The 14,714-nt window shown below is 36.3% G+C and overlaps 1 protein-coding gene across 8 annotated transcripts in view; it reads left to right on the forward strand.

The window, feature by feature from the left end:
• The window catches only part of PKP4 (plakophilin 4), a 239,611-nt gene that overhangs the window by 189,524 nt on the left and 35,373 nt on the right, over positions 1 to 14,714 (forward strand). For 5 of the 8 annotated variants that reach the window (XM_054562436.1, XM_054562431.1, XM_054562437.1 and 2 more), the window contains exons 8-11: positions 1,345 to 1,533; positions 3,142 to 3,365; positions 9,908 to 10,036; positions 11,149 to 11,362. In XM_054562436.1, the coding sequence (XP_054418411.1) occupies positions 1,345 to 1,533; positions 3,142 to 3,365; positions 9,908 to 10,036; positions 11,149 to 11,362 (756 nt within the window). The remainder of the gene's footprint in view (positions 1 to 1,344; positions 1,534 to 3,141; positions 3,366 to 9,907; positions 10,037 to 11,148; positions 11,363 to 14,714) is intronic. The other 3 variants (XM_054562432.1, XM_054562438.1, XM_054562434.1) reach the window with 1 other exon arrangement.

Here is a 14,714-nt window from a genome sequence, read left to right on the forward strand (position 1 = left end):
CTCCAGTTAGAAGATTGTTTAAACCTGTGATCTTCATTTTAGCAAGAGCAGAGCCAATTGCTAAAAGACACATTGATACATTTAGTTCCTTTCCATGTCATATTGCTGTCCAGGGTAGGTAATAATCATTCATTTTAGAAGATTTAGGTATTAACTTTCTTGCTACCCCTCAGTAAGCAACATATAATTATCACTCAGTTCAGGCCCATTTGCTTTCAGTTGTGATATGATTACCTGAGATAACAGGATGTAAATGATGCTGTCTTTTCATAATTAGTTACTGTGTTATTTGCAGTCTTTTTAAAAGCAAATGTAGGCTGACTGACTTCAGATAAGTTTGTGCTTTCTCTTGCTCATATGACTATAGTTGGTATTCTTACCACGTGAGATTTTACTTACAGTGAAATTGATGATGAATCACAAACTTCTGAGCATCATAATATAGAATACACTAATTCACTTCTATTAACAGAATAAAGTGTTAGGGTTTGAATCGACTTTTTTAAAATCACGCATTCCATGTGTTAACATTAGTTATTAGCAATTTGAATGAAAGAATATTTTAAATGATTTTATATTTATGTACTAACTTTGTACTTTTTCTTTACACTGGAAAGAAGGTAAACAATCTGGTATTTGGGTTCCTATAAAAACATTTTTTTTTATAAAAATTGAAAACTGCAGTGATAAATAGCAAAATAATACTTTATAATACTTAATGTTATTGGTTCACTAATATTGTAAATTTCCTAATATAAAATTTTATGTTTTCCTTTAAAAATCGTGAATTATTTGAGAGATGTATTTCAAAACAATTCTTGGCAATCAGCCTTCATTAAGCACTATTATGTAGGTGTTGTCCTGGTGGTTGGGATTTAGAGAGGTGTGGGACATGATGTCCCCTGCCCCAGAGAGCTGATTGTCCACTTGGCGAGATAAGGTAGTTCTGCAGGGCAGGAAAAGAGCCTGGCATAGACCATTGTTTGTAGGTGTTTTTAACCATGAAAATCATATAATGGTAGAAGAGGACATTCTCTTTTTGGGCACGATAATGAAACTGGATTACAGTTGGAGGAATGAATTTCAGTGTATCAAACCATTTAATAATTTCTTATTATTTTCTTAGAAAATTTACTTTGCTGCCAAAAGAGAATTTTATTCTAAAAATATATACTGTCCCCTTTACATATCTGGCATCCTTCCTTTGTAGAACTGACTAGATTTGGTGTTTTGACTTAACATATGGTCCTTATTGGTTAGGAGTTTCCAACAGGGAAAAAATTAGGGTTTTTGACCTCACCACAGTTTTCCTAATTTCTGATGCTGTAATTTTCCTGCCTCTAGGCTTACGGAGTTCCTATGCCAGTCAGCACAGCCAGCTTGGCCAAGACCTCCGTTCAGCTGTGTCTCCCGATTTGCACATCACTCCTATATATGAGGGGAGGACCTATTACAGCCCAGTGTACCGCAGCCCAAACCACGGCACTGTGGAGCTCCAAGGCTCACAGACAGCATTGTATCGCACAGGCTCAGGTGGGCATCGGCTGACGTTACATTAACCATTCGGTTGTCAGAAAAGCAGTTGTGAGAGCAGATCCATTAGCAGTAACAGAAAAGTTCATTTTGTACCTGTTTTAGGTGATCTATTTTTATCTTAGTTCAATCTAATCAGTATAATGAGTGTACTGTGAATTCACAAATAAGTTTGTAGAGCTATAAATCTGACTGCCCTTGCATTTAGAACCATATCAGATATACAGAGGAAAGCCTTTGTTGGAATATTTGTCTTTTTTGTTGCCTGGAATGTGTATTTAGAAAATACCTTCATGAGCCTTGGCTGGTAGTGTATTGAGTGCTGGCCTGCGAACCAAAGTGTTGCTGGTTCAATTCCCAGTTGGGGCACATGCCTGGGTTACCAGCCAGGTCCCCAATAGGGGGCACGCAAGAGGCAACCACACATTGATGTTTCTCTCCCTCTCTTTCTCCCTCCCTTCCCCTCTCTAAAAACTAAAAATGTTTTTTAAAAAAACGAAGCTAGTGCATCACACTCTTGCACCCCCACCCTGACATCTATGCCACACGGCAGTGGCTGATAGAACAGAGCTGCAGCCCATAGCTGTGTAAGGTGCCAGATTGTGCTGCCGTCCTGGCTCACAGAATCTCCAGTGTCCCCTTCTTTAAAAAAAAAAACAGCCCACTATAAATTAGTACAGGTTTATTAACATATCCACAAATAAGCTCCATGTAGTAACGATAACCCCCTAAAGGCACAATTCTTGGAGACGTACCTTCCGGAACACAGGAAATTCAAAACTGTATTTGAATTGGTTCTTTGTCAAACCTGACAGTTTGTTCTACTGCAAGATTTTTCTTCTAGCAGAATATACCAATTTTTAATGATATTAGTGTAGAAATGTTTCACTTATGTTCTGTATATTGAGTATTTTATTTAATAGGATTAAGAATAATGTTAGAACTTCTTAATTGCAGGAAGAGTATGTATACAATCATTGGAGAAATACTGCAATAATTGGGAAAGAAGTGTTAAATACAGTGTGTAGTACTTTTATACTTAGAATCATACAGTAATTTAAGGGAATAGGTATAGAAGAATTTGCTGTATCAGTCTTCTTGTGAATGAATTTTCCAAATTATCAAAATCCACAGGTCTATAAATGAAATGTATATCAAAATGAGTAACCTATATATATACTGAGTGTTAAAAGTTTGATAGTTATAATTTTCTACAAATTTGACATACCTTGTTTTTTTACTGCTAAAATGAAATTATAAAATTTTGTTATTTCTAAGATTAGTTTAATTCTTTTCCAATGTTTCTGTCATAGTTTTATTACTGAATTTTAATAAACATATTAAGACCTATTATGAATCAGATTCATAGGTTCATTTTTGCTCTTTTCTACTAATAAAAACAAAATACCGCTTTTTTATTGTTAGTATACATTAAAAACTTAAGTTGTTTTTTTACCACTAATGAACTAAATGGGTAAAATCTACAAGTAAGCAAGTTATACAGCTGTTAAAAACTATAATCCTTTTTGAAATTAAAAATGTTTTGACTTTGATAAGTATCACCTCATAGAAGACACACTAACCTTTTTTAAAATGTTGACTTTCTAGTAGGTGTTGGAAATCTGCAAAGGACGTCCAGCCAACGAAGTACCCTTACATACCAAAGAAATAATTATGCTCTGAACACAACGGCTACCTATGCGGACCCCTATAGGCCAATACAATACCGAGTGCAAGAGTGCAGTTACAACAGGCTTCAGCACACAGCACCAGCTGACGATGGCACCACAAGATCCCCATCAATAGACAGCATTCAGAAAGACCCCAGGCAAGTACTGTTTCTGTGCGTTCAGGATGCTGCAGCATCACAGAAGTCAATCAGTTCCTTCATTCTCACTTTTACTCAAGTTGCCAAGGTTATGTTATTATAACATCAGTAACTCCTTACCTTTACTGTTTCCTGTTGTATTTCAGCATGTAGGTCATTGAGGTTAGCTTCATTTTAAGTAATTCATTTACAGAAGGAAGACAGATTCCTTCTAATGCTTTAATAATAGGTTGGAGAATGCACAGATCTGTGTGAATATCTGCAATGTTCGTCATTGAAGTACTTCGCCAAGGCAACTACATGGCACATCCTCTTCTGTATCTGAATCACATAAGATTTTAAAGGATCATTTTACCACTTTCTCCTTTTTCTGATGGACTGCTTGAGGACTTCAGAAAATGTATATGGTTGTTTTAAAATGGAAAAGACCAGTGTTTACATTTTGAATCACATTGGTCAATGCTCTTTTGTGCCTCTTTTTAAAATATGTAATCTTTATTACATTGTTTTCCATTACCATTTAGTCCCCTTATGGTCCTTTGAAAAGCTTTCTATCATTTAAGAGAAAATCATTTACAAAAATATCTCATCTTATAAGCAAAAAATATTTGGCAAATAATAAATGTTTCCTTTTGTAAATTATATTTGGCCATGTGGAAAACATGTTTATTAAGATAAGTATGAGTCCTGTAGCATTTACTTGGTTTTGAAAAACTGGCCTCATCTTTAATGAGAAGCACTTAAAATATTCAGGAAGTAATATATTTAAAAGCTAAAAGAGAACTTTAATTTCTGTAAGAATGAAATTATTGCCAAATTTTAAGCAGCTTGAGTGCTATTTTAAGGTATATATTACCAAGAATTCTTTCACTCTTCACCCCCAAATAATTGTTTCACTGGAAAATTGTTATGGTTATCTGTTCATTTTCAGCAACCTAGCAACTAATTCTAATGAATGAATTCAAAGCTTGAGTGAGGTTTTGGTCATTAAAACAAAATAACTAAAGGTAGTTTTGAGTTGAATGGGAAACCCACCTGCTTCACTAAAATCACTCCACGTATTCAGTCTTTTTGTCTAAAATTCTTTATAGATGCATTTGATTCTGTTACTCTGCATGCATCCTTTTTGTCATTTTAAGGATTTTATAAAGTAATTTGTTTAATAGCACCTCTAATATAATTCAGAAATACTTTTACATGATATTATTTTTGAAAACTTCAAAATGACAGAGACAAGGGCACCCTAATACATGCAGAAATTCCCAAAAGGGCCTTGAATGATAAGTGATTTAGACCAAGTCTCTGCCGAACTTGCAGAGAAAAGAACGGCTACCCAGAAAGTCTGTGAATTGTGATTAGAGCTTTGAGTTTAATGTGTCCCTAAAGAATTAAATTTTGACCTCTGATATGAGTTGATTCACTATAAACAAAAATTTCATATATGGTTATGAATATTTCAGCAATTCACAGCATGGTAACTTCATAGTCTGATCCGTAAAACTGTTATAGCTATCTTTGATTATGTGAAACTACTGATAACTCATTTTGTAAGATGAATAAATTATTATCTTATAATAATGAGTGTACTTATTCTAGTGGAAACTAGAATCCAGAGGAATTTGAAATTTGAATATTCAAAGCAAAATAAAAAGCTCATGAAAATTATTTAATTTTTAGTTTTGAAAATAACAATCTTAAGTAATATTTTTATTTATTTCTAAACCTACTTACTTTATCATTAATGTTACATTATACTAAACCTGAAAAATTCTTTAAAGCTGAAGATGTTATTCATGTTTTCTATATAAAAGGAAATCTATAAGATTTTTTATAGTTTTCTAGTTTGGAAGCAAAATTTATTAATAATACTAATGATTTATCTACAAGGAGTAACAAAAGTACTTCCTATTGAAAGTGACAGTGACTTAAAGAATGACAGCATTCATTGTGATCTTGATGGGGGATTATTCTGAGACATTCTACGGTGACTTTCATCTCCTTGACCTTTATATATTGTCAAAATATTTTATTTCTACATACATTATACGTCTATAACATAGTGTTACTATTTTTACTGTAAATAATCCATTGTCTTTTAAAGAAAGTAATAGAAGTAAAAGAGATGGTCTTTATATTCATTTACTATTTATAGTTCTCTTCCTGTCTTCCCATAAATTCAGTTTCCCATCTCAGCTCATTTCCCTTCAATCTAAAAACATCTTTAACTTTCTTGTATTGCCTATCTGCTGACAAGAAATTCTCTGCCTTAAATCTGAACATGTTTTTATTTTACTCATTTTTAAAGGATACTTTTACTAGAGAGAAATTTTAGGATTGATAGGTATAATTTTGGGGGATAGTTTTAAAAGATGTCATTTATTGTCTTTGACCTTCGTTGTTGTTGATGAGAAATCGCACGTCATTTATATCATTCTTTTCGTGATGTATCTTCTCTCTGGCTGCCTTTCAGATTTTTCTTTTAAACTTTGACTGTAGGCAGTTTTACTCTGAAAGGCCTAGGTATAGTTTTCTTTACATTTAACTTACTTGGGATTCACTAAGATTGTTTAAATGTTGATTGATGATTTTTACCAAAATGAAGACATTTTCCACCATTATTTCTTTTCTTTTTAAAGATTTTATTTATTTATTTTTAGATAGAGGGGAAGGAAGAGAGAAAGAAAGAGAGAGAACTCATCAATGTGTGGTTGCCTCTCACGTACCCCTTACTGGGATCTTGACCCACAACCTAGGCTTGTGCCCTAATTGGGAATCAAACCAGCAACCCTTTGGTTCTCAGGCTGGCACTCAGTCCACTGAGCTACACTGGTCAGGGCTCCACCATTATTTCTTTAAATTTTTTTTTTCTGTCCCAAACTCACTCTCCTTTTCTGGGGTAATTTGGTGTTATCTCACAACGTACTCAAGTGCTCTTCATGGTTTTAATCTCTTTATATTCTTCACATTGGACTTTTTCAATTGATTTGTCTTCAAATTTACTGTCTTTTCTTCTGCAGTATCCAATATATTGTTAAGCCCCTCCAGTGAATTTTTTCTATTTCAGACACTTACATTTGTTTCTTTACATAATATCCATGTCTTTGATGATATACCACATCTACTCAATTCTTATATACATCTTTTTCTGTAAATCTTTGATTACATTTATGATAACCATTTAAAGTTCTCTTCTGATAATTTCACCATCTGGGTTTTCTCTGGGTCCATTTCTGTTGTTTGGGTTTTTTAGTATCTTTTTAAGTCACATTTTTTAGTTTTTTCTTATGCCTAGCAGTTAAATTATGTGTGAATAGTTATGATACATTGTAGGGACTCTGGATTATGTTGTCTTCTATTAGTGTTCTGAGTTTTTTGTGGCAGATAACTAAATTACTGATGGATGCTTTTGATTCTGTTGAGATTGTTTTTGTTATTTGTTAGAGTGGGTCTGTTTTACTAGGAAATTTGTTTTACTCCTAGCACATGGCCCTTACTCTATGGCATGGTTCTTACCTGGCCTTTGTTGAGATTTAATGCTGAGATGCTCAGTAAGGACTGCACTAACGGAAGTGGAAGTCTACCATCACCTGGCATAATAAGTTCAGTCTCAGTGTTGGTATGCCAAAGCATGCGCATGCTGAGCTCTCAGTCTTGCAACAGCCACTGTCCACAAGACCTGTACATGTGCCCTGTACCTTCATAGCTCAGCACTTAACTAAGAATTTGTAAATAATCCTCCCACACACTTGTAGTAAGAGAATCTCCTCTGCATAGCTCCCTTCTCTCCAGTTCCCTGCCTCACAAGTTCTAACCACTTTGGGCAGCATCTCCAAATTCCAGTCTCTCCCTCAGCTCACTAAGCCTGTCATTGCTCTACTTCTTGTGCCGTGCTTCCAAAAGTGCCCCCATGCAAAAAGTCAGGTAAATGTGAGGCTCCTCCAGCACTTCCCTTCTCTCAAAGATTACAGTCTTGTGTTACCTGTTGTTCAGGGCATGAAAAGAGGTTTCTCATACGTTTAGAAGTCCAGTGTGCTATCCATTGCTCCACAGAGTCCTGATACATTCAGTCTGGTATTATAGTGGTTTATGAAGGAAGGGTAAAGTTCAGTACCAGTTACTCCACCATGACTTAAGGTGTCAATGACACAAACCCTGGCAGGCATTGATGCCATCTAGCCAGCCCATGAACTGATGGTCTTTCCAGGGTAAATTTCTGCTGAAAATCAAGGTTGGAATTGATGCCAACCAAGTCTAATTGCCCATCTTTAACTGGAGCCTACTCTTGGTGCAGCCTGGCCCTTGTGGCACCCAAGAATGCCAGGAAATCTTGGCTACCCCCATGCCAATTAGTGGGGACAAAAATCTGTATTTATAATAATTGTGAGTCACCAAGGAAAGATTAAATCACACTCCTTATACTCTGTTAATTACAGCATAAGTTTATGTAATGGGCTTAGATAGATTTTCATCAGAAATAGTTAACATACATTCAGTGCATGAAGGACATCTATTATTGCCGAGAATGCCCCTATTAATAATCATTTTTCAGGGATGATGAACATTAATAAAATATCTTTATCATAATTTGAAGTATATAAAATATTTTAATATACATTATCACAATTGAATTACCACAGCCAACCTGAGAAAAACGTAGAAATGGTAGTTTTATTGTTTCTATTTTCTAAATGGGTGATCTGAAGCTCCAAATAATTAACTAGTTTTCAAAATCACAAAGTAAACAAAGGACCTGGGACTTCAACATAGATGGCCTAACTCTAAATTCTGTCCTTGTTCTGATGAGTTATCCTGCCTCTCGGCATTTGTGGTATTCTTAGTGCCTGTAAATGACATGATCATCCAGTCTATCCCCCAAGCCAGACATCTCTGCTGGCTTCAGTTTTCAGAGGATATCAGGATGCTGTGCAGAGTGGATCAGGGGCGGGAGTGGCATTTGAAAGAGAGAGAACATGTGGGAGTCTGTTAGAGTGGTACCAGCAAGGTGGACAGAATGGATGGGTTTGGCATATATTAAATATTGTGGAGATAGTCAACAGAGCTGGCTGATGGTTTGAATAAGAACAATAAGGAAAAGAGAAAAATCAAGGATGGATGTAGTTTCTTTCACGCAAATGTGTAAATGGTGGATAGTCTCCTTATCACCAATGTTTTCTGATTCTAGTACATTCTCTACTTGGACACTAGAATTGTCTTCCTTATAAATGTGAGCATGTCCCATTCTGTTACTCTCCTGCTTCAAAACGTCCTTTAGCTTCTGTTCCTTAGGTGAGGATAGGATGGGACAAACGTAAGTTTACAGTTGTGATTATGCAAAACAGTTTATCCTTATGTTATTAATTATTGTCTTATTTTTCGTACAAACAACTGTAAACGTATATATGCTTTGTCTGTATACTTATTGTATAAGAAATAGAATAGCATAGCATGTTAAGACCACAGGCTCTGAAGACAGATTGCCTGAGTTCAAACGTTGCCCTGCTCTTCGCTACCTAGGTGACTTTAGACAAGTTGCTTAGCCTTTCTACCTCAATCTCCAAAGCTATATGGTTGCTATAAGAATAAATGAATTAATATGGTAAAATGCCTAGAATAGTGCCTGGCACAGAATAGGTACTCATGAAATTATAAGTGCTATTTAATAATAATCCAGTTCTTTGGAAAAAATTAAGTTAATACACATGTGCACATTTGCACACATGTTTAAATTTTAAAAAAGGACCAGCAGGACCCAGCCAGTAGTTCAGTTGGTTGAAGCATCATCCTAGTCAGCGTACATACCTAGGCTGTGGGGTCTAGTCCTGTTCTAGCCTGGGTCAAGCCCCAGTTAGGGCACGTATGGGAGGCAACCGATCTATGTTTTTCTCTCTCTCTGTCTATTCCTTTCTCTGTCTCTAAAATCAATTTGAAAAACCTACCCTCTGGTATGGACTTAAAAAAAAAAAAAGACCAGCAGGAAATGTCAGTTTTTTTGTCTATACAAAGGATTAGTGGTAAAATTTTTTTAAATAATTTTCTGTGTTACATGCTTATAATCAAAAGCAACCATAAACATGGCATTTCTTGAAAATCATCAGGCCCATAACATTTGCCGTTTCTGGGCTGACACCAGATCTATATGTTCCCAGCAGCCCCCCTGCCTTTCGCTGCACAACAGCTCCCCTGGCTAAAGTGCACTTGTTCACCTGGCCTTGCAACTGTGAGTTTCTTACATAGGTAGAAAGGCATAGAATTAGAGTCAAGATGAGGAAAAAGAAAATGAAAAAGTTACTCATGTTAAGAACTTCTTTGTTCCCTTGAGTCTTTTTCTGTGCATCTGTGCATCATGAGTTCAAGATCATAAGCATCTGGGCTTCTACATGTGTTCATCAGGGGGAGAAATTATTTATATATATGTATATTTTAGGATTTTTGTAACTTCCAATTTTGGTCTCAGCTGAGCTTTTTTCTTATGCCAAATGTTTTGTTCAATGTATTGTTGAAACATGGGCCTTCCTTTTTGAAGCCGTCTTTTTCTCATACAGGGAGTTTGCTTGGCGCGATCCCGAGTTGCCTGAAGTAATTCACATGCTGCAGCACCAGTTCCCCTCAGTTCAGGCAAACGCGGCGGCCTACCTGCAGCACCTGTGCTTTGGCGACAACAAAGTGAAGATGGAGGTACGGGACCCCAGTGCCTATCTGTTTAGCAGTTGCATGCTTGTGTGCTTAAGAAATTACCAGATGCCCTTTAAGAGGGATATTTTGATATCAGATACTCATTTACTTATTTGCCCCGCATTTCAGTATTTCTCAAGAAAAGCTATGTTTTTCTTTTATATGTTTCTTGGAGTGCTTTTAGCATTTTCAAATTGTGTGTCCACTCTTAAGGTTATTTATAAAATATAAAACATGAAGCAAAAATGAATTTAACCTGCATTTTTTAAATATTTTACAAAAATTTGTTCTATAACAGTTGTAGTATGTTTGAAATGAGTGAGCTCATGTATTTTATGAGGTTCTGGTAAAGATTGGTGCCAGCATCCAATTAAGTAAAGTTACAGAGGATTTATAACCATTACTAACATTGAACATATAGGAATATTTAATTGCACATTTTTAAGTTTTTTGGCATTTACAGTAACACCGTGAGTCATCGGTTATTGGCTAGTGTCCTATAACCTATTCTTTCTTTTAACATTTTAGACCATTTCCCCCCCTGAAACTTCATATAGAACTTAAGTGTTTCTCATCAATTTAATATGCAAAACATTAGTTAGAGACCTAAAGGTGGATGCAGTATATAAAACCTACAAATATGCATGTAATATAACAATGAATTGACAAATGGAAAAAAAAATTTAGAGAAAGTAGTTTAGAGAAACAACTCTGGGAACCAATGACTTTGGTTTCTGATGACTTTGGTCAAAAATCCTTTCCTGTTTGATCTGCAGCCCTGCATACAGCTTCGTTGTGTTTGTTCATTGCACACAGGAGTGGAAGTACATCCCCATGTGTGTTCTGAGGGTCAGAGTAGGAACTGCGCTGCCTACACGGGACATTCATCCACCTTGGCCTCCCTTCCCTTTTCTAAGCTGTGAACCCAGGAAAAGAGCTTCGTCTTAGTTAGGGTCCTTAAGATTTTTAAAAGATGTGTTATCTAGAATGAAAAGTAACCTTTTGAAATGATCTTCAATTGTCCATTTCCTGTGATCTTTTTATAACAGACTTTGGTTTGATCACTGCTGAATCATATGTCACTTAGGCCTGGTACCTAATATTTTTCATTCTAGGTATGTAGGTTAGGGGGAATCAAGCATCTGGTTGACCTTTTGGACCACAGAGTTTTGGAAGTTCAGAAGAATGCTTGTGGTGCCCTCCGAAATCTTGTTTTTGGCAAGTCTACAGATGAAAATAAAATAGCGATGAAGAATGTTGGTGGGATACCTGCCTTGTTGAGACTGTTGAGAAAATCTATTGATGCAGAAGTAAGGGAGCTTGTTACAGGTGGGTAAAGAATGTGATCTTGTCTTGGAGAAAATGTTGAAAACTACCTAGAACTATGTCCCTGAATGGTGCTTTGTGAAGGAGTTGGAGGTTCTAGGGAGGAGATGGTACAGTGCCACAGTGTGACGAAGGCTGAGTGTAACTTAATCTAATGATTCAGAAGGCACTTGCAGTGCTACTAGGATCGGTTATACTTATTAATGCGGAAGTGTCAGCTAACAGATGTCTTGTTCATAGAGGGCTGAATATCATTTTTATTTTGTCTTCCATAGTAAATCTACTTGTTTTAAATAGTTTGGCTCTCCTTTATTATGAAAATAAAATATACTTAATGGATGGTCTACCTTCCACTTCAGCTCAGTCCATGCCTGAATGCCTGTTAGTGTCTCATATGCTTTCCCAGGACCTGGGGATGTAAAGATGAATAAAACTCAGTCCCTACTCTCAGGTAGCACTCAGACTCAGGAGAAGCACAAGAGATTCTAGGAATATCAGTGAAAAATGGCAAGTGTCAGGAATCATTAAATGTTGCATTGGGAGCACAGAGAATGAATGGATAGAGAAACTGATGTTCCCTGGCTGATGTGAAACTGAAGTTGTCCTAAAGGATGAGGAGGCTCTGGCTGGGTAAATGGAGGGATATTTCCAGTCGTAAGCGGAGGCTCAGAGCCAGCATGGGAGGGAAAGAGCGTCAGAGGTACCAGTCAGAAGAGCATACTGAAGGAAGGCCAAGCTAGAGAGAAATGCAGGCCTGGTTTGGGGAGCTTACATAAGGCACTTGTCCCGCATGCAGTGGGAGTGATGCGAGGGCATGGCATGGCCAGTTTGGGCTTTTAAATACATTCTTCCAGCAGGCAGCAGGGTGGAGCATTGATTGAAAGGAGATTAGCCTGGCATCTGAGAGGCCTCTGTGGAGGTCAGCAATCTAAAGATAACACTTGAGCTCTATCAATGCTAGCAGTGGAGAAGAGGGATTAATTAGAGAAATATTTCATGATCAAGGCACAATGGCCTAGTGTGAAGAGTGAGAGGCCAAGAGGAACTGAGTGATTTGTATTAAGAGACTGGACATCGCAACACCATCAGGGAGGATCAAGAATGCTTAGGACAAGATGAAAGAATGATTCTGCCAGAGGGCAAATACATGACAGCATTGTTTATAATAGAAAATTAGAGGGAAATACCAAGTATTTGTTGGTAGGAAAATTATTAAATAAATGGCAGTACATTCACACAGTGAAAGGACATACAAGGTTTAAAACAAGTGCATTAGAGCTATATGTAGCAACATAGGTAAATCTATAGAAACATTTACAGATTAAGTGCAGCACGATAATATTTTTATAAAGTTTTTAAATATGTAGGTTGTGGCTTTCAGTTATTTGTTGATACATACACATGCATAAAGTAAAAAATTTTTATTAGCATAATAATAGATTCATAATAGTGGCTACATGGGGGATGGGGTGGAGAAGCTGGGATTGGGGAGCATAATCCAGTTCTGTGTCGTTAAAAGGAAAGCAATTTGAAAAAAGACACTATTAATATTTAACAAAGCTGGATGGTGAATAACTGGGTGTTTTATGATTGCTGTGCTATTTTTCATGCTTGAAATATTTAATTTAAATATTTTTAACACTTTTTTTTTCCAAAATTAATCCCTTCCCCACTAGCTTCCACTGTGAAATCAGAGCTGCAGGTTCTGTTAGATACAATTCAGTAACACTCGAGAATGTAGCAAACCAGCACGAATCTAATGCTTAAAGGGAATCAGCTTTCTCAAAAGTGTTAGTGCTCAAAATACAGTACCCCTGCACTCCAAATAAACTTCGAGACTATGTACTCATATACTTCACTTATATTACGTAGAATATACTTTAGGTATAATCTTAGACTCTGAATTGGACTGCCTGCCTTAATACAGTTTGAATGTTAATGTTTTAACACATCTAAATTACATACTGATTTATCAGTACATATTGATTTACATATTGAACTCTATTTCTAAAGTTCTTTGAGACATCTCACCCTCTCACAACAAAAAATAAATTACTGTATTTACACATGCATACCTATATGGGTATACATAAAATGAAAATTAGAAGAAGCTAAATAGAATTAAGAATATCCACCCTAGAAGTCAACATAATCAGTGTGGTAACAACTGCAAAGTTAGCCTGTGCTCCCAGCCAGGGAGGCATAGAGGAGACAGCGTGATTGCGGTCACTCGGTGCCTTCTTCCATTGTTTGATGTTTCTTTCCCATCATTTTCAACTTGCTGTGTAATGTCCAAGTATCTTCTCCCAGTAACACACATGTACAGCCAACAAAGCTGCAGAATGATGCATGGGAGCTCCCCAAGGGACCAGCAGTGATCCAGGGAGACCGCTTGGTTTTAGAGGCATAGCTTCATACTCAAGCTGACTCTCTTTTGATTAATTAGGCAGATTAATCATGACTCGGTTCTTACATTCTTCATGCATGGCTTTTTATCGCCTCTTTTTCTGTTATTATTTCTCAAAGAAGGAATAAGTCTTTGTTGGAGTTGGGTTTCTGAGGTTTGTTCCTTGGGAGAAACTGTTGCAGTGACTTTTGAATTGAGCTCTAGGAAAATGTAAGATGTAGTGATAAGCAGGGAAAAAATATATGAAGATTTGGTGATGTGTCTTTAATTTGAGAATAAATCAAATTTATTTGAAGTACAGCCAGACTTCACTACTAAGGGCTTTTAATGTACTAATTTACCTAGTTTATACTCTGGATATGAGTATAAACAAAATCTAAATCTGATGTAGATTCGTTCTTCCATATTCTATAATTTCTGTGTGGCTATAGTGCTAGTTGCTGAGAGGAGATGTTCTAAGGCATGGGCCCTAGCTTTGAAAGGAAGCTGTCATTGTTTCCTAATTCCAAAAGGGCTGTTTCCCGGGATAGATTGTATCATTTCCAGTATAAAGCTAGCAGCAACCTCCTGCTTCTTTTTTGGAAAAAGCTGCCGACAGCTTTTAGGCTTTAAGAAGTATTTTTTAGCCATATTTGTAGGGTAGGGGAAATTATGAATAGCTTTTTAGCTAGATACTTTTACACCTAATAATTTAGTCTCATATGTGGACTGATCACATATGAAGTGTTCTCTTCAAAAAGTAGTCTTTGGAATGAGTGTCGTCAATGTAGAAATATGCAATTGCCACGTGTTAAGGAACTGGACCAGAGGACTTCAGCAGTGAGTTCTGGTTCAAAGGACTAAATGGCAACCAACTGTAACTTGTATATAAACATTATCTAGCTGATATGAAACTACCAAGTCATAATTAAATCTGGCATAGTTGTATATATGTGTGTTGTATGTAGG

Source organism: Pteronotus mesoamericanus, unplaced genomic scaffold, assembly GCF_021234165.1.
Source record: "Pteronotus mesoamericanus isolate MK-2021 breed Mesoamerican mustached bat unplaced genomic scaffold, CSHL_Meso_final scaffold_651, whole genome shotgun sequence".
NCBI lineage: Eukaryota > Metazoa > Chordata > Mammalia > Chiroptera > Mormoopidae > Pteronotus > Pteronotus mesoamericanus.